This window comes from Nanorana parkeri, unplaced genomic scaffold (assembly GCF_000935625.1).
Source record: "Nanorana parkeri isolate BGI_ZX_2015 unplaced genomic scaffold, ASM93562v1 scaffold1182, whole genome shotgun sequence".
Taxonomy (NCBI): domain Eukaryota; kingdom Metazoa; phylum Chordata; class Amphibia; order Anura; family Dicroglossidae; genus Nanorana; species Nanorana parkeri.
In genome coordinates this window covers 308,685-331,499 of record NW_017307450.1, presented here as the reverse complement: position 1 = coordinate 331,499, position 22,815 = coordinate 308,685, and the positions used below count along the sequence as shown (strand labels likewise).

The 22,815-nt window shown below is 42.2% G+C and overlaps 1 protein-coding gene across 5 annotated transcripts in view; it reads left to right on the top strand.

The window, feature by feature from the left end:
- PRPSAP1 (phosphoribosyl pyrophosphate synthetase associated protein 1) overlaps positions 1–14,124 on the top strand; it is a 43,054-nt gene extending 28,930 nt beyond the window's left edge. For all 5 annotated transcript variants that reach the window (XM_018568401.1, XM_018568400.1, XM_018568399.1 and 2 more), the window contains exons 6-11: positions 146–261; positions 398–453; positions 3,853–3,998; positions 9,531–9,601; positions 11,126–11,272; positions 13,408–14,124. In XM_018568401.1, the coding sequence (XP_018423903.1) occupies positions 146–261; positions 398–453; positions 3,853–3,998; positions 9,531–9,601; positions 11,126–11,272; positions 13,408–13,566 (695 nt within the window). In that variant the 3' untranslated portion in view covers positions 13,567–14,124. The remainder of the gene's footprint in view (positions 1–145; positions 262–397; positions 454–3,852; positions 3,999–9,530; positions 9,602–11,125; positions 11,273–13,407) is intronic.
- Positions 14,125–22,815: the final 8,691 nt, after the last annotated feature.

The window sequence follows — 22,815 nt, the reverse complement described above, 5'->3', positions numbered from 1 at the left end:
TTTTTTTTTTTTTTTTTTTTTTTTTTCTTGATTTTGGAAACTGCTGCTGGTAGGCACATTTGTTCAAACTTATGTTTTTGGGGAGTTTTTTTTCTTGTTTTTTAGTTTGAGAGGAGTCACATTCTGTTTCATTCCCACTGTCCAGGGTTGACTCACATCATCACAATGGACCTGCATCAAAAGGAGATCCAAGGGTTCTTTAATTTTCCTGTAGACAACCTCCGAGCCTCCCCTTTCCTGCTACAATACATACAAGAAGAGGTGGGTGACCCCAACATCCAGGCAGTTATTCGCCAGTCACTTCTGGGTTGACCGCTATATTCCAACTACGGTAGTATTATAAAGATTGCAGTTATGAGTCTTCATCTCATTTCTACTGTTCTATCCCTTTTTTCAGATTCCGGATTATAGAAATGCAGTAATAGTTGCAAAGTCTCCTGATGCAGCAAAGAGGTAAATGTTATTTATGTATTTAGAGGTAAATGTATGGGACATGTTGCTTGTCTACACAGGAAGGATAAAGTACATGTCCAGGCCTCCCCCTTTTCATCTAATTTTGGATAGTATAGAGAAGGATTAGAAACTGTCTGGTTTTTACTCCTATCCAGGACTTGGTTAGAGTTTTTCGCTTATTTACTGTCACAGTCACAATTGTTTCCCCAGAGAGGAAGTGAGAAATTCTGCAACACAGAATACAAATCTGTCTGGGGTTTTAGCCTTCCCGCACTCCACTAAAATGCATTTTTATTTCTGCGTTCTTTTGATTTTTCCTTGATTCCTGTCATTTGAAAGTTGGACATGGATTTCCAAGACTTCCTCCCTTTATCTTAAAATAAAAAGTTTTTAGTTAGACATGGATTTTATTTAACCCAGTATTGTATTTATTTTACAGATTGCACTGAACCCATAAGCAGTGGAGAGCAATTAAGAATTTCTGCAGTTTTGGGTATCAATTCTGCCCGCACATGATGGACTACAATCTCAAAACAAATTCATAAACTGAACCTGAGATTATAGTTCATTGGGGCAGCAATCTTGGAGTGGTGACTACTTTACAACACACACAGGGTCCAAGGGGAACAAAAGTAGCCACCCTCCAGAAGGCACCGATTCAGAGATGATTTGAGTGATACACAAATAAGATACATTTTTGTTAATAGTTAGAGGCGCTTGAATGCATTTTAAGAGTTAACTCCTCCGTTTAGGGTCACTTTAAGCTGGCTATACACTGCTGAAATTTCACCTTAATATGCAAACAGTAATTCAGTGTGTTATTTCTTATGTTGCTAATATTAGGAACAATTTACAAAGCTTAAAGTACATGTACAGGTTTCATGTATGTCACATAGCGCGCTCTCATTACATACATCTAAATATCCAGTAGAGGAGGTACCTTTTTATGACAGCTGCAGCCTGGCAAAAATCTAGTACTGGGCTGCAACAACTAATCGATAATGAGAATTGCTGTCAACGATTCTCATTATCGATTAGTTGCCGCCACCACAGCCACTCTGCTCCACTGTTCTCCTCCTTAATGCTGCATGATGCGGTCTGTGTCCCCTTCAGTCAGATTTGTAGCCGGCGCCCAGCGGGGAGTAGAGACTGCTGTGCCTCTGCATTCCCCCGCTGCTGCCTGCGATCCTCTGCTTCCTCCGTGCCTCTGATGCTGCCCGTTTCTCTGCTGCTGTGCCCCATGCCCCCTCTTCTGCTGGTGGTAGAAAGCCGGCGTCAAGTCTCCCATCCAACGGCTGGGAGCAGTAGCCAGCCTGCTATTGGTCATTTTAAAATGCAATAGCAAGCTGGCTATTGCACCCGCCCACTGTCAATCAACAGAGGAGGACCTGAAGGAGAACTTTCTCCTTCAGTTCACTCCTCTGCTGATTGACAGCAGGCAGTGGGTGGGTGCAATAGCCAGCTTGCTATTGGCAATTGCAATTTACAATGGACAATAGTAGGCTGGCTATTGCTCCCAGCCACTGCCTGAGCAGGCAGCTGTCATTCCCCAGTTAAGTGGAAAGGTAACACTAGGGATCTAATAGACCCTTAATGTCACCTCCATCACGTAGGGGGATTGTGAGCCCACACTCCCCCTTCTGTGATAGCACTGAAGTAAAAATAAAATAGATAAAGTTAAATAAAATTACAAATACCCCAAAAAAGTTTAAAGTCCCCCTAGTCCCGCGTGCATACTAACGGAAACACAAGTTGGATGCACCTATCTATGAAAATGACAATTGTGCTACACATGTTGGGTATCACCACATATGCCAGAGGGAGAGCAATAATTCTGGGGCCAGTATTTAAAGGCTAGCTCTAAACTGATGACCGGGTATATAGGGATATAGATATATTACAAAATGTTGGGGGTTTTTGTTCAATTTTGCTGTTATTTCAAATAAGTTTGGTTATATTTTATATTGGCCTGGAGTTGTACAATTCAGATTAGCTTAAATCCATGAAACTAATTAAAATGTCCAATATAATGCATACAATTATTTAAAAACCAAGTGGGGAAATAAATTTATTTCGTTTCAGCCTGGCAAATTCTGCTGCAGGATGTGCGTTGCGGTGCCATTCATTTCAATAGCAGCCCAAACATGCTTCCCGCCTGCAGTGTGATCGCCCGCATTCGGGAATGCGTGGTACTGTAATGCTGTGCGTTCCAGTGCGATGCAATTGCAAAAAATGTGCATGCAGTTTTTTATTCTGAAGTAAACTTTGTAACACTCCATTTGTGTATTACATTTTACATAAAAGATGGTATTTCATTTTTTTTTATCGGATTAATCAAAAAAATAATCGGCCAACTAATCGATTTATGAAAACTAAAATCCCATCATATTGAATGGAACGTTTCTCCTGCCATATGGGTACAGCCTGTTCAAGACTGGGGGGTGTTCGTAGGCAGGCATGGGCAGCCTTGAGCTAAATCTTTACCGTCTGGGCTCTAAACTTTTCTGAAGGTCACAGCAGTTGGTAAAGGGATGTGTGTTCCTGCTTTAGGGAGTTCTCTGTGTTCAGGGGGCTGGGTGACGTTTTCTTGAAACCTTTACGTGTACTTTGAACCAAAATAAGGATCATTATGCTCAAAAAAGTGAGCTGCCTTTTTATCTAAGCAGGGATATGGAATTTGTATTGCCCGACGCCCGGGACATGCAGTTTCGGGCGCCAGGCGGGTAGTTTTTTTATTTTCTACATTTAGCCCTGCTGTGGGCTGGCAGACCCAATTGTAGTTCTGGGGTGCCAACGCTCATTTAGTACAAGTGATTTTAGATCACTTGTATAAAATGAGCAGTGATCTTGTCCGCCCCCTCCTCTGGGGCGACTGCGGCAAATGAGCTCAGGATGGAGAGCGGGCAGCAGAGCGGAGAACAATGGAATTACCCGCTCAAATCTGGCCCTGTCTATTCTCTCCCCACCCCGCCCCCGTTATACTTACCTTTTGGCGAACAGTCCTTTTCCTCCTCCAGTACAGAGTATCATCTGTACCACATACTGCTGTCCAGTGCAGCCCTGCGCTATGCATTTTGAATTTCGCTCGCAAACTGCGAGCACTCATTGAAACTGACCAATAAGAAGCGCTATTTAGCACACTTAAATTGGTTTTAAATAAAACAATTTTTTCTCTCGGGACAAGTAGTTTGTAGATTGGGCCCTGCTTTAGCCCTTGGGCAAGTAGTTGTTTTTGTGTTTTTTTGTAATTTCCACACCCCTGATAAGGCAAACGAGATTTGAAAATGTCAGTCACATGACTGCTGAAGAACCTTATCCTTGTGTAAAGCTACATACATTTAAGCTTGGTGTCAAGCACTGTCTGTTCCTTTGCACTAATTGCTTTGTTTACTATGACAGGGCGCAATCCTACGCAGAGCGGCTGCGTCTCGGACTTGCAGTGATACATGGTGAGGCCCAGTGTGCAGAGCTCGACATGGCAGATGGACGTCACTCTCCACCCACTGTAAAGAACGCAACTGTCCACCTAGGACTAGAGATCCCTTGTAAGTTTTTCCAGTTATCCCAGATATGATAAAGTCATTTTCTTATCGGTTTATATATTAGTGCTGTCCGGACCCCTGGCAGTGAGATCTACCCCACCTCTGCAATGTCTGTGGCAGACGAAGCTTCGATTTTCAGCAATCTTAGGGCCCGTGTTGATGAGCTTTTGTTTGTTTCAAATAGGTTTTGTATTTCCATATAAGCCTATGGGAGTGTGAAACCCACTTGAAGTAGATCAGAAGGACAAGTGCAGGTCAAATGTACCTGCCAATTTATGAATGATCTCAGGAATGTTTCAAACTGGCGCCATCAACACAAGCCCAAAGCCCGTTAACACAGGCCCTACTGTTGACTCGTTGAGATAGTTTCAAGTATATTCAAATGGTGAATCCTTTAGCGTTCATAAGACATACAAATGCTATAGGACTTGAACTCTGGTGCCTTCTCTATAGGAATACATGGTACACTTTCTTATGCCAGTGCATGTGAAATGTCAAATGCAGCCTATCAGCTAGACATGCAGCAGGGGGAAGATCTCTCCTCCAAACCTCCGCACCCTGCCCATCTCTTGGTTAAAGATTTTTCTTTTGGGTTTGTCTAATTTAAAGGTTTTACAATCATTACATTTGTGGTTCTTATTTAACAACTGCATTTTTTCTCCTAGTATTACCTGCATATGTATTCACTTGAGTCGTGCTATTTTTAGCTGTGCAAATACAAAGGATGATAAGAGGAGAGATGTTACTGAAGGCCAAGGGAGTTGCATGATAAATACGCTGAAAATGATCATGAGAATGTGAATTGTTCTTTATTAAGTCTGTCAATGATTAAAGGAAATATCTGTTCTAAAATGATGGAATGTGGTTGGATCAGCTCACAAAGAGAAGAAGCAATATTTCTATAGAATGAAAGCCTATTATGGTTGTAGTGGTACAATGCCAAATGATTTGCTTAGTCAGTTTGTAAAGCACTTTATAATTGTAGAATTGCGCCTATGTTGTAATCTCTGTATACATTGAAGGATGTTGATATCTAGATTAACCTGGAGTGCTTGTTTCCATAGCGAGGGGTTATCCTTTCTGTTTAAAGCTACTGCTTACATGCTTCCTGTGCTTTTGATATTAGGCAAACGCCAGCCCCTGTATCCAGGCATTGAGCTCCCAAGTATGGAAAGTCTTGTGCTTTTTGCTGTGTGTTTGCTAGGAATGCACTATGAGTGTCTTGCAGTGTTGCATTGAGTTCTGTGTGTTCTAACCCAACTCGCATCTTAGTGTAAATGTTCACCGAGCTGCTGTAGCCACATTAACATGAGTAGAAGAGTCCTTTTCTAACCTTTGCTGCTCCCTTCTATCACTCTCTACCACCCAATGAGTTATACAGCCAAACACATAGTACGGAAAATATTGGTGAAGTGCAACTGATCTACTAGAACCTTTGTAGATAGATATTCTTTGTAAACCCCTTTTAACTTTTCTGCATCTCTGTATAAATGGATCCTAAAATGCTTAAGTCTTGGGGTAGAGGAATAAGCTTTAATACTTTTGTTCCTCACTGCGGCACCTTTTGGTGCTCACCTCTTCTCTCCAATGCCCTGGGTGGCGGGTAGACCCTTGCCATCCTCTTATTTGATGCAAGGCTATTGGCCACCCATTGTATGCCATGGTGACAGAATGCAAACACTGACAGGGATTGCCTTGGAGAAGAGGCTTCAAGGGACTGGTTGCATAGTGTGGAGGGGGCCTGCCGAAGCAAGGGATTCAGCTTTAAGATGGTGGTGGCCAACGTCTTTGATAAAGGGGGAGCCTCAAGAGCAGCCCCCTGACATCGCCAAAAGCCTGTACATAATGTTAAATGTGTGCAATGCTACCCAAAACTGTCAGAGACTGGCTATATTACTCAATGGTCACACTACAAGAGATGATTAGAGACTGCAGGCAGACTAAAAGATAAATCCAGATACTGTATATACTCGAGTATAAGCCGTCCCGAATATAAGCCGAGGTACCTAATTTTACCACAAAAAACTGGGAAAAAATATTGACTCGAGTATAAGCCGAGGGTGGGAAATGAGGCAGCTACTGGTAAATGTACAAAATGGAGATAATGGCACTTTTCAGCACAAAAAATGGGCTGAAAAACTCGGCTTATACTAGAGTATATACGGTATATTTCAGGTCTGGTTGGAGACTAGGGACATGCTGCAGGAGACTGCTAAAGATCACTTTCATTACAGTCCTTTTGCAAGCACTCTACAATCCCCTGGCAGCACATTCGATATTCCTCCATTATGAAAGGTCAAAGGAGAAAAAAGCATGAACGGCACAGAAAAAGTAAAAACGTTTTTAGGGGGGAAAAAATTAATCTTTTAGTTGGTAGAAACCTATTAAATGTTTTCCTTCTCTACCCCTGAGTAAGCACCTAGGCAAGGAAACCACTGATTGCTAGGACCTGACAGCTACAAAAAAGCGTCAAAAGGGCCTTATGCAGGTTGGCCATCAGGGGGTTAAAACAGGGCTGGACAAATCCCAGAAGCCAATGCTTCTTAAAAATTACAGCTGGCACCTCATTTTGAGGTTTTCGCTAGTTATCAATGGTGCTGGCTCCAGGATTGGACAAACTGGCTTCTGAATTTCATATAATCTTATCCACTCCTGTGTTAAGAACTGTTTTCACCCATAGCTTTTTATAAACCATTGTATATTATATTTTTGCAGTGCCTTAATGTTCTGCTTTAAATTTCACAACAGCATTTCAGTGGGATTGAGACTAAGACCCTGGCTTGGTCATTCCAAGACACATTTCTTCTGTTCATTTATTCCTGCATTATGAATTGAAGTCAGATTACAGGACCCAATTTAAGTTTAGATCACAGAGAGAACACACTTACTCTTATAGGCCCTAACACTCCATTCACACTTGCGATATTGCAAATCACGCGTTTGTCATTTGCGTGATATTGTGCGTTTTTCCGCGCAATATCGCGCATTGGGCCGAGTACAATCGCACGACATCCGCGCCAAAAAAGGGTCCTGCACAAGCGACGTGCTACAAGCGATATGGAGCTGTAAATGGGAACACTGATATGCATTAGACTTAGTACACCGAGCGATATCACGCGTAAATCCGCTCAGTGTGAACGGGGCTTAAAGGTGGTCCTACATGAACAAAGCATGTGCAGTATCCTTTAGATATACCAAATCTATGTAATATGAAGGCCTACTATATACCATTTCATTTATATCCAGTCAGGCAAACCCTTGGACTACATCATAATGTCATTTTGTATGGCCAGTTTTTGGCTGAAATAAAGAGCTATACACCTTTATTCTTCCTTCACTATGCTTCACAGTTTGGATAGGGTTTTGGTGTTGGTATGCAATGTTTTGCTCTCTTCCTAACTTCACCCTGCACACAGGCGCATTCCTTGGCTTATCTGTCCACAGAGCATTGTTCCATTAGTATTATACAGCATCCAGTGGTCTTTAGATGACTTAAGACTGACGGCATTTTTTTTTTTCTTTTTGGAGAGGAGTAATTTTAAGACTGTGCCTAAGATGACTTTGCAGCATGACCCATGTGTGCATAAATATAATTGTGTTCCTGCTGTTGTAAAGATGGCAACTGGACAATCAAGACCATTTTATATAGCTTAGGTGAAGATCTGATCATATTTTAGGGAGTTAGGAATTTCTGAAGGTACACAAACTTTTCTTATATTTCTTTAGTGTTCATTGTGGGACACAGGAATTTAGAAGCTGTTGGTTGTGCTGCCACTTTTAGGAAGTTTAGGAATTTGGACATCATACAAAAAATTGCAGCCAGCCCATTATAACCCTTCCTACTCCCAGCACACCTTTTTGTACTCACCGTAAAATCCTTTTCTCTCCGTTCATTGAAGGACACAGGCCCCGCCCTCTTTTATGGGGTGTGCACTCCTAACTGCTTGTTACTTACTGGAGACTTGTCAGCAAGTGAGGGGTTGGGCCACCAGCAGGGGCTGCCCCTAGGCTGTCTTGTCTTTTTGTTATGTGCCTAGCGTCCTACTCCTGCAGGTGGCGATATACCATACCATTCAGGATCAACGATCTGTTGCCCTGTGTCCTTCAATGAACGGAGAGAAAAGGATTTTACGGTGAGTATAAAAATCCTATTTTTTCTAGTCTCTAGGAGGATCGTCTATTCTGGTCTGCTAAGAAAAGTTAAACCTTTTTTTGAAAATTCAAAATTCCTCTACAAGCTGCTTAGTGGTCTGTATATGCAGTTATCTGGATTGGTGTTTCCTCAGCAGTAGCTTTTGGAGGCCGTACCCAGGCTCCGCTGCACTGGATATTAGCCTGGCTAGCCTGGAAAGTGACCTTTTGGGCAATCTGCTTTGCTGTGCTTTCCAGTCAGTTTCCTAAGAAATTATACAGATTATAAGAGACTTTCTCTACTTATATTGACTTGGTTTGCACCACTTTAAAACATGAGTATCTGTTTGCAGCATCTGCCAGTGCTGGTGGCCCTAGCTTTTGCACCTTTGGGGGGGGTCCCATGACCAAGCTGTTTTCAGTAATTTCTCTACGGAGCCGGGGAGAACCCTAACAAGTTGTTCACACAGGCACTCCATTTTAAGGAAGCCTGCACCCATTTGAGGAGACCTTTGTTTAAAAATTGGACTGCCCTTGTTGTGGACCTGGCAGTCAAATGTTAACAAAAGATTTGAAGATCAAGTGATTGGAGGCACATCCAAAAACCTTGTTTTCATCGGCAGACACTGCTTTAGCCGTTACCTGACAAACTCTTAACATGGTGATCTGACAAAATCGAATTGACCGGGCTACGCCATGAGAAGGAGTCCGGGTCTTTTCAAGACGATCCTTTGCTTTTTGAGTGTTTGGAGCTCATGGATGAAGGTGGCAGCATAACCCAACAGTCTCTGAATTCCTGTATCCCTCGAACTGCAAGAAATTGATTTTTTTTAATGGAAAGTACACTTCCACTGTGGTATGTTAAAAGCACGTGTATTGCGGTAAAGCAGACCATTTATTTTAATGGGCTGCCTAACACCACAAAGGACTCAAAATTGTGCTTACATCATTTTTGTCAGCAAGGTGTGTCATTCCCAATGAATAGCCCAGCATCGCACCAATGCATGTAACATGCCCTTTTCTGCAACACGATAGTCCGAACGGGCCAGAAAATATATTCATTGAAAACACATGTTGTAGTGAAAGGTATAAGGGAATACACTCCTTCAGGATGCTTGCTGTCTTCTGAGGACATATTACTGTAAGAAAAAACTAGATACTGATTTCAAGACTACAGATGGCACAGTGCAGAGTTACTATATAATGTGGATACCACCCAGCATGTGATCTGAATTCTCGCCAGCATGCTTGTACAGGAGATAATGTTGCTGTGACATTTGTTGGCTCGCACAGCTTTCACTTTTACCTCGTTTCTCCTTTGACTTGGCAAGTGGTTTTGTGCATGTTAAATGACCCGAATTGTAGAAAGACAAATTAACTGTTTATCTTTCTGTCCCCCACAAGTGATGATGGCCAAGGAAAAACCACCCATCAGCGTGGTAGGAGACGTTGGGGGACGTATTGCTATCATAGTGGTAAGCTTTTTGAATCCTCACTACGTCAGTGCTACGATTTTTGGTTGTTTTTTTCTTTTACTTTTAACCTGCATCTATAGCCCAACCTTTTTTTTATATTGTTATGCAGCATAGAGTGGAGAATGGTTATAACCCCTGTGAGATTAACTTTGCTTCCTGTCCTTTAGATACAGCAGGAAGTGAGGGGATCCCCTACTAGACGGTTGTCTTTAGAACAGGTGTTCCAATTGGCAGATTTTCTCGCTTCCTGTTTCGAGACGACTAAAAATTTTGCATTTTTCCATTACTTTTAGGCCCCTTTCACACCATGTATGGATCAGATCTGCACACGTTTCCGCAAACATGGGGCAGTGCATTTTATTTTTTGCGTTTTTGAGCATGACTACATCAATTTACTGGGGAATTTAGGAAAAAGAATAGCAGTAAACATGCATGAAACATACAATTATGACACATTTTAAGTATCTATAGAAATCATTTAACTTGCCACTGTCCTGCTTTTGTCCTTTGCTCCTGAGGTCAAAGTCATAGAAGACTTGGATAACAATACAACATCTGTCCATTATTTTTATACTGGGCCGTAGAGTTCAGGACATTCCTCTACCAACTGCACAAACCTGTAAATGTCAACATGTTTGTCAACCATGTTTGCAGGAGCAAGAATATCCAACTTCCACAGAAATCACCTCTTTCCAGCAAACAGGATATCAAAGGTTGATGAGATCACCAGAGCTGACCACAGCCTATTTTCTGTTTTTATTGCGTTCAGGTGTGTTTTTGATGCGTGTGCACATTCTGGATCATAAGGGCTTGTTCACACCAATTGCAGTGCGCTCCAGAGCGGTAGCTGCTGTAACGCACCGCAATCGCTCACAAAACTTCCCCCTGCGTTCTGGGGTGGGAGGGGGCGTGGCGGTGCATTGAAGTCAATGGCACCGCTTCCACACCAACCCCTCGCCACCCCCCGCCGGCAGTGCGCTCAACCGCGTGGCAAAACATTGCCTGCGTTCCGTTCCACTACAAATGCAAAAAATAGAGCAAGCAATGTTTTGTCACGCGTCCGATCGCACTGTGGGCCAGGGGGGCGTGGAAGCGGTGCCATTGACTTCAATGCACCGCCACGACCCAGAGTGCAGAGGAAGTTTTGTGAGCGATTACGGTGCGTTCCAGCAGCTGCCGCTCTGGAATGCAGAGTGTGAACAAGCCCTAAAACGTGGCGTGCAAAACCTTTTTTTTTTATTTTAACACTGGAATGCAATGCTGTGAAATGAGCTCCAAAATACCAAAGGAATACTTCGGGGTGCATTTTTGGTGCGGACTAAAAACGTTCTGGTTCGGCCATGGTGTGAAAGGGGCCTTAGTCCCAGTGACTGTGGTCTTAAGGACAAAGAAAGAGGGTTTACCTCCCCAGCAGGAACACAGAATTCTTACCCTTCCCCACTCTATCGGAAACTAAAATGTTTGGCTGTACATACACTTTAATCTTTATTTCCTAATGCCATATTTTCTTTTGTGTGACAACAGGATGACATTATTGATGAGGTAGAAAGCTTCCTGGCTGCAGCAGAAATTCTTAAGGAGCGTGGAGCTTACAAGATTTATGTGATGGCCACACATGGTATTTTGTCCGCGGATGCTCCTAATCTCATAGAAGATTCCTCCATTTTTGAGGTCAGTTAACGTTGCCCATGTCTGCTTGTCCAGTGGTTACTAGATGCAGAACAGACCTAAAGTGTATTTCCAGTTTTCCAGTCAGATTTGACAAAACCCCTCTATGTTCATGTTCCTATTTACGCAGCATACCTGAAAATACTTTTTTTTTTTTTAAATATTTCTTACCTTTTACACATCTGTGGAGCAGGCCTTTAGACAGACTGCAAGCTTATGTGTACAATTTGAAAGTGACATGGAACTCTGTCCCCATAGAAAGACTAGGGACGCTCTGAGTTCCTCCTCATTGACATACAATGCTTCTAGATCTTAGTAGAGGTTTGTGAATCACAAGGTTCATCTCCATTACTTTACAAATCCTTTGAAAGCTAGGGGCTCCCGGGGGCCACGGTTCATCTCCATAACATTACAAATCCTTTGGAAGCTAGGGGCTCCTGGGGGCCGCAGTGGTATTTTACCACCTGTTCCAGCTGCAGAAATCTCTGAAAGCACCATGTAGTATTTCAGCTGACACAATGTAACTTTGCCTGCCACCTCTTTGTTTATCCGGCTGAGGAGGGCTAGAATCTAGCAGTGAGGCTCAGAGTAGATGGTTTGTGTTCTGTCTGTAAGGGTATAACTAGTACTTTACTAATTGTGGACATGGGTTTTAACACAAATGAATGAGTATTGCAGTAAAGCAATATTGCATGGGTTATAGGTGGCTGTACAGTTGCTCTAAACGAGGTGCATGCAGGAAATTTGACATTGCTATAAATCAGTGGTTCTCAACCTTTCTAGGGCCGGGACCTCTTGGTAACATTTGCCAAGTTGTGGTGACCCCCAACGGTAAAATTTAGGAATGACGCGGCTGCTGCAGCGACATCTGGCGGGAGAACTGACACTGCTGCGCTAAGAGAGGGCTGAGGAGGACTCTCACCTAGCACAGCAGAAATCACACAGCGACCCACAGGTTGAGAACCACTGGTGTACGCTGTCAGAATAAAAAAACAACAAAAAACACCCTAGGAATGCATAGCTAGATTCCTATTGGCTATTTCACTTTGCAATAGCCAATAGCAAACTAGCTATTGCACCCGTCATCTGCTGCTGTCAATCAGTAGTGGGGACCTGATGGAGAACTTCAGGTCCCCCTCTGCTGATTGGCAGCAGCAGAGGGCGGGTGCAATAGCTAGTTTGCTATTGCAAAGTGAAATAGCCAATGGGAATCTAGCTATGCATTCCTAGGGTGGGGTTTTTTTTTCTGACTTACGGCGGCCTACGGCCCCCAATGTCAGACAAAAAAGGTTTACTCTGCTCGGGAGAAAGTGTTTTTCTCCCAGGCGGCCGGGAGCCGCTATCTAATAGCAGGAGACTCCCTGGCAAATCGTCATTCGACCCCGGGTCCCGACCCACAGGTTGAGAACCGCTGCTATAAATGATAGTGATTGCACAGTGGCTTACTGAATCCTCATATTGGTGATAAGGGTGATGCAGGCATTTTACCACTATATGGGGGGACAGTGACTGCATACAGACAAAATTAGGGCTCACTGACTCCATGTGACTAAAGTATTTGGGATGCGCTCAGATATGAGTGTGGCTTTTTACCAACATATGAATTGGGTCAAGCATGGAGAAATCTTTCTCTCATCTAGAAGACAGAAAGAATGTAGCTTTGATCTGACACATGGAGATTGTATGTCCCACAGCAACCATATATGCAGTCCTTACACGCAGTAGTCATGTATCCCCCCTGCCCATTTCACAGCATCCATTAATATAGTTCCCTACCACTGACCATAACCTACACATATACAATGTGTCACCCAAATACAAAATCCCTGGCTCAAGTGCAATCAGTGATGGCATAGTGTTGGATTACTGCCATGCTTTCCATTGACTAGGAATGGCAGAAAGCTTCCATTGCACCCTATGTCTGGGAAGATACCATTCGTGGTATGACTTAGGCATGCATGGGAAGCTGGAGTCTTCTTCATGGCAGAGTCAGCACTCGTTCATCTGAAAAGTAAGTCTAATGGCCAAGGAGTTGGGCAGTACTACTTCAAATATGTTTTTATTCTGTAGTTGAATCTTTGAATGACTCTGTATTGATTTTGCTGTCACTTAAAAACATTTGGTCTCTTACATTCAAGGTTGTGGTGACCAACACCGTCCCTCACGAGGTGCAAAAATTGCAGTGCGCAAAGATCAAAACAGTGGACATCAGCCTTATTCTGTCAGAGGCCATTCGCCGAATCCACAATGGGGAATCCATGTCTTACCTCTTCCGCAATATCGCCATGGATGACTGAAGGGCCTTTGCTGTTGATGCAGAAGAAACGGACATGTGGCAAAGCTTAAAAAATGGGTCCGCATGTGTGGAAAAGAGTAGAAGCTGATTTGGGGCACCCCGTCTTTTGTTACATTCATGTTACGGGCACTGCCAGTTTACTGTATGGGATTTAGGGACTTATTACATTTCTTATCACTGTGTGAATATGAGAACAGGTCACACCTGACTGATGGCAGGAATGTGGTTTAGGAAAGGTCATACATCATAATCTTAACTACACCTTAGGTTCATCAACAATTGCATGGCTAAATTTTAGCATCAAACAAGGACTGTATGGCCCTTTCAGAAACCATTTTCTCATTCCTCGTCATCTACTGCTGCAGAAGCCGGAAAGGATTACTGAGCAATACTAATCTATAACTCCAAAAACGGTTACTACATGTATATAGACAAATGACACAGTATATGGAAATAGTGTGGATCATCTCATACTTAGGAGTACATATAGCAATTGCAGCATACATTTTAACATGTATGCATGCATGCACTACAGATATGCATATTTTTACGTGAACACATGCAGGTTTATATACATATGGTATATAAAACAAATGGAAATCTGTGCAGTTTGTATTGTACACATGCAAATAACAGCACGTGTTGGCAATTACAGAATGGTATGTAAATATAGAAGTGACCGTGTATTAGGGCTGAAAAGGCAAATCGGTGTTAGCTGGTTAAACAAATGAGATGAGTAGTTAAGGCTGCAGTATCAGATTATTAAACTGTAACCGCTCTGCTCTTGTGTTTTGTACCCTGGCCCTTGTACTAATTCTTGAGTTGAAATGGGAAGGACCATGGTGTGTAGAAGAGTAGACTTAGCGGTTACTTTGTATTATATGTATGTATGTGTATATACTGGTATATATACTGTGTATATATATACAGCTACATAAAAATATATGTATATAATTTCACCCTTGATGCGTGTTTCTGTGTGTGTGTATATACCTAGGAGTATATATATGCAGTATTTGAACCCATAGCGTCAGCCCTGTACCATTGGAGACTGGGAACACAGACTGATGTCAAGGGTCCTATTACCATCCTAATCCCATTCACACTCCTTACTTCCTTCAGTTGTGATACTACATTACTAGAGATTCAGGCAGTAATTCATGGGGCTATGCTATTCTGAGTTACGTTTGTTCAGTTTATGTAGTTTTACATTTGATTTTTCTTTTCAAGGCCTTCATAATTACTTATTAAAAATGTATTTTATTAATAATTTTACTGCATCTTAACACATTCAGAGCTGAGGCTGGTCATTTGCTCGTGGCTTATTTGTGTTTTGCTTCCAGCAGTCTTCCATCCCATATTTTAATTGCTCTCATCATCCTCCAGAGGTAACTGTGAAAGTGAATAGGCTGCAGCAGTAGCAGACATGCCCTATATGTAATGCAAAGCAAGAGCTTCACTAAGCACTATGGCTTTCTAATACAACCTTTCACTGAAGGGGGAGCAGAGTTTGAACCTCTGTAAGGTCTCCATTAGGGAGAGTTACCCTTACTACTTGAGGATACTTCTCACTGTGACAGAAAGTAAAGTGAATCTCCCCCCAATGTGTAATGCTGCAATAAATAAGATGAGGCTTGTAATGCTGTGTCTGTTTAAAGGGGAAGTGTATTTTCATGAAAAGTACATTTAACCGCCTTCTTTTTTCTATCCTGTTTTCAACTACTCAACAACCCCTCGCTAGGTGTTTACTTATCTGAAAGGGACCACAGTACATTCTTCAGCTGAAATCCTCTTCATGAGGTGTGCACCATCATAGACTTGTATAGTGCCATCTCCCGACAATCTATGGTCTCCAGAGACAGCATTGTACAAGTCTGTGAGGGTTTCCTGTGCAGCGGCCGCCAGCAATGAAGATGATTTTAGCTGGATGTTGTAAACATTTTATATCAATGTTACTCAGTACATGCTCAGTACATGAGTATTTGTATTGGTTAAAACCTAGCAGGATTGCTTGTAAAATGTAAACTTCCCTTTTTGTGTATCCCAATCCACACCCCTGACAAAATAACCTGTTGCCATTGTCTGTCATATGAATGAGCCATCCGATTTCTACATTCATGTTAATGGTGAATAAGACCGAAGTTGGAGTTAAAAGCAACACAGTAATTGGCCATGCACGTGTTGCCAAGTACACTCACTGGCCACTTTATTAGGTACACCTTGCTAGTACTGGCTTGGACCAATTTTGTCTTCAGAACTCCTTTAATTCTTCGTGGCGTAGATTCAACAAGGTGATGGAAACATTCCTTAGAGAGTTTGGTCCATACTGGCATGATAGCGTCACACAGTTGCTGCAGATTTGTCAGCTGCACATCCATGATGCGATGCTCCACCAGCCTGAACTGTTGATACAAGGCAGGATGGATCCATGCTTTCATGTTGTTTACATCAAATTCTGACCCAACCATCAGAATGTCGCAACAGAAATCGAGACTCATCGGACCAGGCAACGTTTTTCCAATCTTCTGTTTTACAATTTTGGTGAGCCCTTGCAAACTGTAGCCTCCGTTTCCTGTTCTTAGCCGACAGAAGTGGCACTCGGTGTGATCTTCTGTGGCTGTAGCCCATCTGCTTCAATGTGTTGTGTGTTCTGCATACCTCGGATGTAACGGGTGGTTTATTTGAGTTACTGTTGCCTTTCTATCAGCTTGAACCAGTCTGGCCATTCTCTTCTGGTATCAACAAGGTATTCTTGCCCAGAGAGCTGCCGCTCACTGGATATTTTCTCTTTTTTGGACTATTCTCTGTAAACCCGAGAGATGGTTGTGTGTGAAAATCCCAGTAGATCAGCAGTTGCTGAAGTACTCAAACCAGCCCGTCTGGCACCAACAACCATGCCATGTTCAAAGTCGCTTAAATCACCTTTCTTCCCCAATCCGATGCTCGGTTTGAACTTCAGCAGACCATCTTGACCATACCTAATAAAGCGGCCAGTGAATGTATGATGGCCAGTGGTACAGAGCTGAAATCATTGGATTGCCCAGTCCTCAATATGTAGCCTTTGCCAGTGTTTCCAGAGCCACTGTGTTCAACTATACCCACAATGTTAACCCCTTACAGGGCGACCTGTAGTCTTTTTAAAAAAAATGTTTGAATCAAGAAATATGAAGATCCGACATCGGTCCAAACAAAATAACTTTTGGCTGGAGCTCCATTGAACATCTCAAACACCAATTTGTGTTCACAGTGCCATCTATATAAACCCCCTGACATAGGGCCCATTCACACCACATGCAGATCATCTCCAGACCAAATTGTTTCCAGACCCAAAATGCATCCTAATGTAGCCCTATGCTATTTCTGGCCTCTGTTCACACCAGCGCAGTCCAGACCAGAAAACTACTGCATGTCTCATTTTGTCTGGTCTTGAAGGCACTGGAACTGCAAGCAGGTTCACACCATTTTCCAGACAAGATCTGGTCCAGAAAATGGTGTGAACCTGCCCTTAATGGTGGAATGATGTATTATAGAGCCCCATGGCTCAACAAAGAGCATTACACTGATTGATGTGCATATTTCAAAAGGAACCGGTCATTTTAAAATGAATCTGTAAGTGTGCCTCACTTTGTCAGAATTTAGTTACCAAATGATGAAAACATTCTATTTAGAAACCACCATGTTCTCTAGTGGATTAGGCTCCTTCACATTGAACATGTCTGCCTACATTCTAGCCAGTTATCCTTTTTTTAGTTGCACTTTTAGAAATGTAAATAGTAATATACTTGGATTTGGTTGCGTTTTTTAGGTTTGCTATGAAGATAAAAACTTTCAGCTAGCTGGAGGGTCCAGGCCTTAACCTTTTGCTGTATACAACCCTGCCGCTTTTTCCGCTTCTCGCTGCAATCGCCATACATATTTTGGTACTATAATGTAAAGCATAGATCTGACCATACTGGACCTACTGAGAAGTCTGCTCGAAGGCATTTTAAAATACTAGAACATCAGTATGGTTCACATGTTTACTCAGCCTTCAGTACCTTCTAAGGTTTAAGAGGCAGACAAATATTGTATTTTAGTTCTGTGTTTTACAGAAGGTTTTTTTCGTGTTAATTGCTTTCAACTCTTTTTTTAGAAAACAAAAGCCTTGTAGAATGCAGAACATGGGAGACCAGTTCTAATGCAGGGGTGGACAAATTCACCCCTGTCATAGCATATACAGTGCATATGTACTTTAAATGGCTTAAGCATAGACCTTTGCCCTAGTGTAGGAAGGCACAGGTTAGGGACATAGATCAATGCTGCTTTGATCATTGGGATGTTTCAAACAATGTTTTTCTTTAATGGAAAGCACTTGTACCTTCTATTATATCTGCAGGGATATGGTAGCCACTCTTAATATCTCATTCAACATCTTTCATGTTAGAACATTAGGCCATTATGTATGGACTAAATTAAATGTGCTTTATCTTAAGATAGTTCTACAAATGGTAAAATGTTTCCAACTTTAAAAATATAGTGCAAAGAGACGGTCATTCAAGCAGCACATTGAGGTGTGAACTGTATCCCTGTAGCTATACAAAAGCTTTATTAAAAAGCCTATTTAACCAGTTAGATTTCAACAATTTACTCTTGTTGTTTATATGAAGATGTATGTTCTTAAAGGCTAAGTGCAGCCGAGCTGACTTCAGTGTTGGATGGATAATAGTGGATATTGGTTGTCTGATACAATTGCTGAATTTGAGTTCTTCATTCACCTGCTGTGGCCATTCAGAAAGTGGCTCTGCTACTGGATTTTCATTCAGTCATGCAGCAGGTGTAGTGAGGCACTCTTGCTGTGCTTGGTATCGACCTTGTTGAGTGGACCTGGGCACTCCATTTAGTAGATCTTGCCACTGGAGTCTCCAAGAGTTTTTAGAGTAATCCAATCCAGTGCCATCTGCTACTTAACCCTTTAAGGCAGTTCAAAGGTACTGGACTAGGTCGGTTTAAATATATGAGATGTATAGGTGGTGGTATATAGTGTGTGTGATCCTTAACCAAACGTGTAACCTTCTTTTCCATTGTGTTTCCACTGCAATAATTGCAGTTTTGTTGTGTTTGAATACCCATGGCCCCTGGTGTAAAGTGTCACCTGATTCAGGATGGAGCCATTAATGGCCAGCTTGAGCAGGAACCTGGGGTATTCAAACTCATCAAAATCTTTTCTGGTGAAATGTATTAATTCTTAGCTTTAGTATCTGCTCTAATGTTTTCCAGTTCCTGTGCTACATAACTTACTAATTTTATGCAAAACTGTAACCTGTCTTGTCAGACTGAATTTGGCCATGTTCAAGCAGTTTAGATTACATGCAATATGGCCCCTTCATGATTGTGTATGTGTCTGGGGCACAGATTATATTGTGGATATTTGTATAGCAATACTCGTTTCCCCTACTTACAAAAGTAATGTGGAAGCAGCCAAAAATTTCCAGCCCAGCTCATTTGATTGCTGTTTGATCTTCAAGGATGATTGTGTTCACTACTGCAAGTCTGTGGCCATTTTTAGGGTATAATCCACTAAACTCTCTTCAGTGGAGTGGGATGATGGCTGCGCTGCTATTCTTTTGGTTTAAAATCCTGAACGAAATAGTTCTACCACCCATCATCCTGTACACGACACTGACCACACTGAATACGTCTACCACCCATCATCCTGTACACGACACTGACCACACTGGATACTTCTACCATCCATCATCCTGTACATGACACTGACCACACTGGATACTTCTACCATCCATCATCCTGTACACGACACTGACTAAACTGGATACTTCTACCACCCGTTATCCTGTACACGGCACTGACCATAACTCGATACCTCTACCACCCATCATCCTGTACGCGACGCTGGATACTTCTACCACCCATCATCCTGTAGAAGTCACTGACCACACTGGATACTTCTACCACCCATCATCCTGTACACGGCACTGACCACACTGGATACTTCTACCATCCATCATCCTGTACACGTCACGGACCATAACTCGATACCTCTACTACCCATCATCCTGTACACGACACTGACCACACTAGATACTTCTACCACCCATCATTCTGTACACGACACTGGATACTTCTATGACCCATCATCCTGTAGAAGTCACTGACCACACTGGATACTTCTACCACCCATCATCCTGTACACGACACTGACCACACTGGATACTTCTACCATCCATCATCCTGTACACGACACTGATCACACCTCTTCCCTAAGAACTACAGATGTGAGCAAATGCAGAATATGCCAGTGTTCACCGACGTCTGCTTTGAAGCACTGTGACTGGTCAACTCTCCCCATCCAACGTTCTTTTTACATTTCATATAGTCCTGATATACAGATCCAGTACCTTTTTTTTAAAACCTTGTTTTAAATTTAGAATGTTTGCCTTGTAATTCTAAAAACAATTTTAATTGTTAAATAAAAAAAGTTATTTAAATTAGAATGAGGTAAAATGTATCGCGTTTTATTTTGCTCTTAACCATTTGTAACACTCTTCTTTTGATGGTGTTTGTGTTCATTTGTTATAACAGCCATTTTTTTCTATATTATTGTAGATGATTAGAAATAAGATACAAGTCATTGTTTTCTGAACTTTAGCCAGGTTCTCCATCACTGTCAAGTACTTTTCATATTGTAGTAATCCTACGTTTTATTCAAAATGGAGGATCTATGTGCCACAGACATGAGCTACATTGCGGCAGCTAGGCTTTGGGTATGCCTGCAAACGCTTTCGGCACCTCAAAACACTCACTTCCTGACTTAGAGATCCAGCAGTGAAGACCACATTCTCGTCACAATGTCCTCTATAATTCACACTATCGGAAATGTATTGCCAACATTTATATCGCCTTTCTGCCTCTAGTGGCTGGTGGTTCTCAAGCATATGTAGACACAGAACATCTTTTCTCTCCCTTGAAAACTACCAGGCAGCTGAGGGGTACTGCTATATAAACTGAGGCTTGAGAATGTTCTCGTCTCAAACCTACATTTGGTCCCCTTTTATAGATGCCAACTCTCAGTGAGCGTATGCACCAAGTACCATCAGTGGTACACATAGACTGTGGAAAACAGTGATAAGTGTCACAAGTGGGCTGTAAAGAGACGCTGCACAACTTTAAAGAATACTCCGATAACCAAACCCATCAACGTTTCATCCTGCTATGTGTTTGAGGGGTTTGCACATTGCTCTGTAATATATTACTGCTTTGACTTTCTTCAAAACTTCCAGGATGTAATCTGTATACAGAACATGCTGCCATCCTATTTTTGTCCATGACAATATAATCTGTTTCGAGAGAAAGCACTAACTGGGTCCCATTGACTTAACTGGCCACATTTCGTATCCATACGGTTACTCAGCAAAACTGCCGAGTAGTGAGGTCCAACCCCGATTCCTGGCTGGTGGCTGTGAAATGCTACGCACATTTGTCTTGTGTCTTCAACTTTTTCAAATGTTTACATAATGTTCAGATCATTAAGAATGTTCCGAGTATTCATCTGATAAAGCTAAGCAAATTGTAGTTGTTGCAGTTGAACATGTATGCTCCTTTTTTTATTTTCCATCCAAACAAATGACAATGTGAAATTTATTTTAATAAATAAAGAGTTGTGTGACTAGCTGAGTGTTGTGTGTGGTTATTGGTGTGACATGTTATTTTGTATGCAATGCAAAGTACAGGAATAGATGGGTTTAAATACATAGCAGCACATTCAACTTAAACCGCTTGAATCCCAACACCAGCCAAAATGTTTTATTCTGGTATGGATATAGCAGTGAAGGGTTAGAGCCTCTGTTGGGCTTTTGCCATCTGTGTTCTTGGGATTTTACACTCGCACCCTCTAAACCAAGAAGTGACTTAGATTGTCTTAAGTGAGGACAAAGACAAAACCACATTTTTATTACAGTGAAGAAGGGTGAGAATTTCTGACAATTTTTATTTCCTGTCCTGTTGACAACCATTTGTCTCTGACATCAATGTTGTCCTGATGTCACAGAGACAGGAAGTGAGAGAAAATCTCCCCTATGGTTTCACAGGCTAAATAAAATCCAGAGCCTGCAGACTGGCCCAATGGCCTCAAAATTCCCAGTCTTCAATACATGCAGCCTCCTACCCATCCTTCGGTATTGATTCTGAGAAAGTACTGCATTGTCTGGCATTGTAAGAAAAACCGAACATCACAGAATTGATGAACCATTTTCATTTTTACGAGCTGCCACTTACCCAGCACCACCGCAAGTACGGATGTTAAAGAAGAACTCAAGGAATTTTTTATTAAGTTCTCGTTTTTGTCTAGGTTGAAAACAAAAAGTGTAAGACTCACCCGAAGCTCCAAGCTGGCTTCTTAGAGCGGTCCTTCCAATGTGTCTCTCCCTCTGCAGCGGTCTAAGGCCCTATATATTGTTACATCTATACACAGTGTATAGGCGTGAGGATGCTGAAGAAGATTCCAATGCTGCGGGGAGGGCTGGAGGAAGCGCTGTGACAGCTGGCCGGGTTGGGGCTAGCATCTATAGTCAAACAAGCACTTAGCCCTTGCAGTGTGGGGGTAGCCCCCACTGCAAGGGTTAATACAAAAAATCCTGGAATTCTTTTAAGATAGACACCCCACTGTAGACAGCTGCCACTTGCTAAAACGACTGGCCTAGAAAATTATTTTTGGGTTCCTAAGAAGATGCTGCCTCTAACATTTCCTCCAGTGTTTTCAAAGGAAAAAAAACAAAGTTTATCAGCCGCACCTTATGTGTCCAATCGCTGTCCATCACCCACCAAAACATTCAGTTAGCCAAAAAATTCTTAGCAATGCCCTGTACCTTTTACCCCACTGTGTTAATCAGCTTAGTTCTTCACCCTTTTCTAAGCACATTGCCAAGAAATCAGTAGTTCTTTGTACTAATACTTTGGTATCGTCAGGTGGTATTTTGTACCAGTCAAGTCCTGGCGTCAGTAATATATACACAGTATATGGGCCTCTATCAGAGCATTTGGCAGTAACGGCGTAGCTAGACACGTCACCCGGGAAAAAAAGACTTGGAGTTGCTTCCCCTCCACACCCAAAAGAAGTTGTCCATCCAAACCCCACCGCCGCCACCATCTGGGCTCTCTTATTTTCTTGCGAAGGCTCCCTTCCTGATCCACCACAGAGGTGAGGCTTCAAATTGCCTCATTCTCCAGTGCAGCATTGTTAATTTATGAGCTGCTT